At 36.5% G+C, this 6,980-nt stretch overlaps 1 protein-coding gene across 1 annotated transcript; it reads left to right on the forward strand.

Moving 5' to 3' along the window:
- Nucleotides 1–1,732: 1,732 nt before the first annotated feature.
- LOC139859476 (uncharacterized) lies at nucleotides 1,733–2,870 on the forward strand. The gene is made up of 2 exons (XM_071848263.1): nucleotides 1,733–2,623; nucleotides 2,841–2,870. The coding sequence occupies exons 1-2, from the start codon at nucleotides 1,733–1,735 to the stop codon at nucleotides 2,868–2,870; spliced, it is 921 nt and encodes a 306-aa protein (XP_071704364.1).
- Nucleotides 2,871–6,980: the final 4,110 nt, after the last annotated feature.

The following is a 6,980-nucleotide window of genomic DNA, read 5'->3' on the forward strand; positions in this document are numbered from 1 at the left end:
TTGCCTTAGGATTAAGTCATATCAACTGTTTAGGTATTTATTAGGTTTCTATCTGCTTTACGTTCAGTATATCAACTGTAATGCTATATAATGCTTGAACTCATATGATCTCATTAGTATGATGAAATGGTTGTTAGTTTTCATTAAAGGTTTTGCCAACTTAAACCGACGGACTCCTTCCGTTTGTGATCAGTGTTCAATCAACACGACACGTTGTTATTCAGTTAACCAAACTGATAACGAGGGTTAGGATTATAGCACAACTCACTAATAAACCTATTACTTTACTGAGGATAACCTCCAAGGTATAGCTACCTTTCAATTATACAACCAAGTGACATACTTCTCACTTCTCAAAGAGAACTCCGAGAGTTCAGAGACAAGTAGGTCTGTGTAATTGGCTCATCCAACCAGATCTACATCATTCCAAGCATAGCCTTAACATAAGCATAATTACCTTCCCCTAACCCAATATTAATATCTTGGTCAACATTTCCCTGATCTGCATACTCCGGATATTCTTCCACTTATTTACTTTTCCGCACTTAGGACTTTTAGCTTAAACCAACTACTATCCTTTATCTAGGTAATTTAAATAAAGACAATTATCCACTTGATTTTCAATTTGTTAATCTATTCAAAATTATGACACTAGTTTAACTTACACCTTCTACACCTTAGAAAGTAAAAGTAAATTTAGGCCCCGCATAATATAAATAAACAAAACCACTGTGTGCTAGCCTGATCAACTGAATTTGACGTCCTGCGGCCTAACGATACTGCACGAATAAAACCGTCCATTTCGGCCGTATCTTTGTAGTCACATCAGATGGATCAAAAGAACCAGAAACATAAATGTTTGATTTTTAAGGCCGTTTTCGCAAAAGCTTTCGATAGTGTTAATTGGCTCTATCTATCCGAAGTAATGAGATGCATGGGTTTCGGGAATAAGTGGATTTCATGGATTCGAAAATGTCTTCAATCTGCCTCTATCTCGGTATTAGTAAATGGTTCTCCGATAAAGGAATTTTCTCTTGAGAAAGGTGTCCGACAAGGTGAACCCTTATCACCCTATCTATTCATAATTGCGGCTGAGGGATTGAACCTTCTAACAAAAAAAGAACTCGAAGTTGGTCTCTTTAAAGGAGTAGAAGTCGGAGATGATAAAGTTATAGTTTCACATTTGCAATACGCAAATGACACGATTTTCTTTGGAGAATGGAGTAGACGAAATGCTTGCAACGTCATGAAACTATTAAAAATGCTTTGAAAATATTTCCGGGTTGAAAGTCAACTTTATGCAGAGTTGTTTGCATGGTATAGGAGTAAATGTCGAGTCGATAGCCGAGACTGCTTCGTATATGGGATGTATAGTAGGTGATTTGCCCTTCACCTATCTTGGACTCCCGCTTGGTTGCAAGATGAACAAGGAAAAAGATTGGGATTTCGTTATGGAAAAATTCAAATCGAAATTATCGAGTTGGAAAGCAAAAATGTTGTCTTTTGGTGGGCGTATTACTCTCGTGAAGTCGGTACTTAGTAGCCTTCCGTTGTATGCCTTATCCTTATTCCGCGCTCCCTCGTGTGCCTTACACTCGTTCGAAGGTTTGAGACGTAATTTCTTTTGGGGTGGGTCGGGGGAAAAACAAACATAGCTTGGGTTAAATGGGATGCGATTCTTTCTTCTTATGGGCAGGGGGTTTAAACATTGGGTCTCTAAAAGCAAAAAAACATGGCTTTGCTAGGAAAATGGTGGTGGCGGTTTAGAGTAGAACACGATGCTTTTTGGGTCAAAGTAATTAAGAGTATTCACGGGAGGGATGGGGGGTTAGGTAATTCCAATTCATTCATTTCCAACCGAGGTTCAATTTGGAACGGGATCAGGAACATTGATAAGGAGTTCTACAAGATTAATCTAGACTTTTCTAACTCCTTTGTTAAAGTTGTAAGTGATGGAAGCGAAACCTTATTCTGGGAGGACAAATGGCTAGGCGAACAGCCATTGCATGTTATGTTTAATCGTTTGTATAGGTTAGAGACGTCCAAAGATGCTACGGTAAGAAATCGAATTATCCAACAAGACTCATCCTTTTCGCTGAACTGGAACTGGGTCAGGCCACCTGCAGGAAGAACAGCCACCGAGCTAAGTCATCTTCAATCAATGCTAGAGGGCTTCCGATATACAGGCGATGGAAAAGATCATTGGGAGTGGTCTCTTAACAACAACAAACCATTCTATTCTTGCATTCTGAGGGGACTAATTGATGATATACTTCTCCCTTCGCTGGATAACCCAACTGAAACTATGCGTAATAATTTAATACCACAAAAAATTAGTGTTTTCTTATGGAGAGCCCAAAGAAATAGATTTTCGGTTAGAATCGAATTGGACAAAAAAAGGTATGACCTCGACTCAATAAGGTGCCCAATTTGTGATAATGCTTTGGAATCAATTGATCATATTTTTCTAGAGTGTGGATTTACAGCAGACGTGTGGAATAGATTGTTTCGTTGGCGGGGCATTTCTATCCCCATCGATATCAACCTAAGTTCGCTTCTTCAAAACTCTTCACAATTCCCTAGTAGTAATACTCTTTCAAGGATATGGCAAGCAACTACATGGGTATGTGCGTAAAAATTTGGCAAAATAGGAATAATAAGCTCTTTCGCAAAAAAAGGCTTGATGGAGTTGATGCTTATACAAGAAATTCAAGTAAATAGTTTCGAATGGATCGCAAATCATCATAAGAATCTCAAGTTAAATTGGCTTCAATGGATCTCAAATCCATCTTCCTTCAATGATCATGGTTAATGTAATGTTAGTAGTTTTAATGTTGTAGGCTATTGTGGCATTAGTCTGCTCTTTTTGATTGTACAGGCTCGCTTGTGAGTCCTACTTTTCGTTCCCTGCTTGTTGTAGCAGGCCCTTGTATTGTAATTGTTTGTTTCAATGAAAGTTTCTGGCTTTTCAAAAAAAAAAAGTTATGTTATTGTTAGTGACTATTTGAACCAAGGTTGTAAAAGAGGCGAGTCAGGGACGCATCGGCCATGCCTAAAAAATGACGCGTCGGGCGCAACGGCGACGCAATGGGCGTTGACTAACGTTGACTTTTTAAAATAGTTTTATTAAATATATATTTATATATAATATTATATAGATCGAATCTTAAAATATAAACTATATTTACAATAAACATGAAGAATTACCAATTATTAACACTAATACAAAAAAATAAAAAAATTGACCGACTTTGACCGACTTGGACCGACTTGGACCGATTTTGACCTATTTTGACTGACTTTTTCGAATTTGACTGACTTTTTCCGACTTTGACGATGTGATTGAGATGTGATCGAGATGTAATCGAGATGATTTGAGATGTGATTGTTTAAGAAGCGTAAGAGAGGTGGTTTGTTCAGAAAATACGAATTAAGCTTACACGTTTGAGAATTTAGTGACTCACTGGGTCTTGCATCATGATTATTCTGACCTGACTTGGTTTGCACGCCAGAAGTACCAACACGACATCATGTGCAGTTGTGGTGTCACACATATCTTATTTTGATTCGTGCATAGATACTTTGGATTTTTAATCGTGGGAGTTATTATAAGATGCACAATCGACAATCGACCTACTCAAGCGTTATTGATAGTGAGAGAAGATGTTTACTATTCACTGAAGCATTGATATACAAAGTTTAGTGGACAACCTCCTTTATCCGTTGAACTTACTTAGTAAGTGTTTATGTAAAGCATTGGTGTTATACGAAGATTAGTGGAGCATCCAGGAGCATCTGACTGTTTATGGGTCAACAACGTGTTTAATTCTGCATCATCCATGTAAGATGAGTACACAAGACACGAGTATTAAGAAGATTTTATTGTGGGGTAATCAGAAGCATCTGATTATTTATGGGCCGAAATGTTTTAAATTCTAAATTTCGAGAGTTCCATTGTGTGAAGGAACCTGGTTGTGGAAATTCCGCTGGATATAGAGCACGTGTTTGAGAAGATTCCACTCTGTCAAGGAAATTGATGAGAGTGATGCGCAATCAAGATATACCAGATTGACGACGTGTGATGAATCAAATAAACTGTGCATCGGATTTCTCTGAATAATTTGCCCATTACAGTAGGCAAGTCATGATGAAGACGTTTATGCTTGAGTAAAGTGTTGAGAGAATGGGATACATTGAACGCTGAGAAAGAAGATTCTGCAGTCAAGATACTTTGAGAGTGTCTTTTATCAAAGGAGTTTGTCAGAGATTGATCTCATTTCAGTCTTAGGGGGAGTACTACTGCAATTGGTTCTATGAGTAAGTGCAAGTGGATTTGAAGTATCTTCAAGAATAACTGGGAATTCGTCTACCCGAACTCAATGACCTAAAATCATTGAGGGGCGAAGTTTCGGTATAACAAACGAAAATTCGTGTGTCGCGGCTCAATGACCAAAAATCATTGAGGTACGAAGTTCAGTATTATAGGCATTCAAGAAGATCTTTAATGAAACATGCTGATTCAGAAGACCCGGTACCACTGCAGAGACTGACTGAAGATTGCAAGAGGTGTTTCAACGACTTATCGACAGCAACAGATTCGCCAGCAATGTCCAAGGGGGAGTTGTTAGTGCACGAAATGGAGTTGTCCATCGCTGTCGAACAACCTGAGAATGGTTTAGGTCTACGTTGTACACCTAAGGATGTATTGAACTAGAAAACTCATATCGCAGGAGCATATGTGACTAAACTTGTAATATAGGTTTGTCATACGAGTGACTGATGTCACTCGTACGGGTGACAACTGTCAGCCGTACGGTTGAGACCTTAACCGTACGTGTGAACTGACAGATGACAGACACTATAAATAGAGTTTTCTGGGTTCATTGTCATTTGAGGCTTGTATCACCAAGATCACTTGAGTGTGAGTGAGGTATGTGCTCCTCCTCTTCACCTTCATGGTGAGGAGTATCCATGGTGGATTGATGCTCCAACCACCATGGAAATGGCAAAGTGACTAGATTAGATTCTTGTAATTGTTATTGTAATTCGTTTATTGATCTATTACATGTAATCTTGGTTATAATCATCAGATTATCATTGCTTTGTTCATTGTTTGTTCATGTTCATCTTTGTTCATCATCTTATCACATATTAATGCTCAAATTGTTAATCGATGCTTGTTCCTTGATCTAAAGATCCTAGCAAATGATTCAAGGGATCCAACAACAAAGTAGAATGCTTGGTTGGCTTCATTAACTACTTAATCCTTGGTTGGACTCCTCAAAAATTATATTCTATAGATGATTTTGCAAGTGATAATGTTGAGTAAGGGAACTAATATACTCCACTTAAATAGTAACCAATGAAATCTATTTATTCAAAAAGAAGTCGAATAGTTGGGATTATAATTCCACTTAGTAACCAACTAATAACATTTATTCAAAATAAGTTGAATGGTTGAAATTATTAATAACAAATATATTTATCGAATGTGGTTTTTCAACTTACTCCATATATATTAAATATGTTTACCATAAAATTTATTAGCTTTGTATATCATCTTAAAAATCAACTATTTAGCATTACCTTTTTACTATTTACTTTTCTACCATCTATACTATTATCATGATTTATTAGATTCATCAGTGGCGGATCTAGGACTTCAAGTCACTGGTAGCACAAATAAAATTAATATTTTGTTTTAATAAAAAATAATATAATAATATAATAACAATAATACTTAAACCGTCCCATATTAATTGTACTCATACAAAAAAACACCACACTTTCAAAAATATCATCGTTAGATTGCATCTTTTCTATGCTTTACATTTTTACTCCGTATTTTTCTAAATCTATTTTATTTTGTCTCACATACATACATTAGGGGTATTAATGAATTTTACCTCTTTATTTTTATCATTTCTAAAATTTGACAATTAATTTGTGACACTTTAAAAAGAAATACCGAACAATAAATATGGAACAGATGGATTAATAAAACTTTCAAATGATGATGATGATGATGATGATGATGGTGATCGGCAGTAACGGATCGAGAAATTTTTTGAACTGTAGTAAAAAAAATTAGTGAAGGGAATTAGTGTAAATATACTAATGTTTTTTGAACGGGGTAGTTTATATGCTACGGAGTATATGAGAGTTAAATTGAAATTTAATACGAGTATATATACAAATATTAAGAAACCAAATACTCTATAGTAAGTACTCGTAATAATTATAATTATTACACATATACTAATTGTGGTGGGGTTTGTGGTAGTTTTGGCCACCCCCACCAAATGAAACGACACCCACAAAACTCAAACTCAAAAAATGCAAAACACCTCCCAACTATAAGCAACTTAATAAAAAATACCCTGTACTCCGGGGGATAAAATGTAAATTCCCAAACTTAAAATAAAAACTCCCCTAAACCTTTCGACAGCCCGTATCTTCCTCCTCACTCCGAGTTAAATTTCACCAAACACTCTGTTAAACTCAAAATACTTTTACGAACAAAACGAAACTAACTACGTTCGAAACGGACACTTTTCAAAAAACGCTAAACTCAACGATAGCCAGTATCTTCCCGCTCGCCGCGATTTAAATTTTTCCGACATCACCTTTAGACTCGAAATAATTTTATGAACAAAACGATACTAACTATGTTCGAAACGGACACTTTTTTTAAAAAAACTAAACACAACGACAGCCCGTATCTTCATGCTCTCCGTGAGTTAAATTTTTTCGCCAACACCGTCAGGCTCGAAATAATTTTATCAATAAAACGAAACTAACTACGTTTGAACCGAACAGATTTTAAAAAACACTAAAGATGATGACACTAATATCGACGCATAACACATGAGCCGTTTTCCCTTCTATAAATAAAACTGCGTTAAATATGAATACGCCGGCCGAAAGCCCCGCCGCATCGCGCGGGCCGAACCGGACTAGTTACAATTATTTTAATAAGC

Source organism: Rutidosis leptorrhynchoides, chromosome 7 (assembly GCF_046630445.1).
Source record: "Rutidosis leptorrhynchoides isolate AG116_Rl617_1_P2 chromosome 7, CSIRO_AGI_Rlap_v1, whole genome shotgun sequence".
NCBI lineage: Eukaryota > Viridiplantae > Streptophyta > Magnoliopsida > Asterales > Asteraceae > Rutidosis > Rutidosis leptorrhynchoides.

Bases quoted from the DNA above. Each gene is read 5' to 3' on its own strand.
- LOC139859476 (XM_071848263.1), top strand. From the start codon at position 1,733: ATGGCTTTGCTAGGAAAATGGTGGTGGCGGTTTAGAGTAGAACACGAT. The intron at 2,624-2,840 runs GTATGTGCGTAA...TTAATGTTGTAG, and splicing joins TATGGCAAGCAACTACATGG to GCTATTGTGGCATTAGTCTG.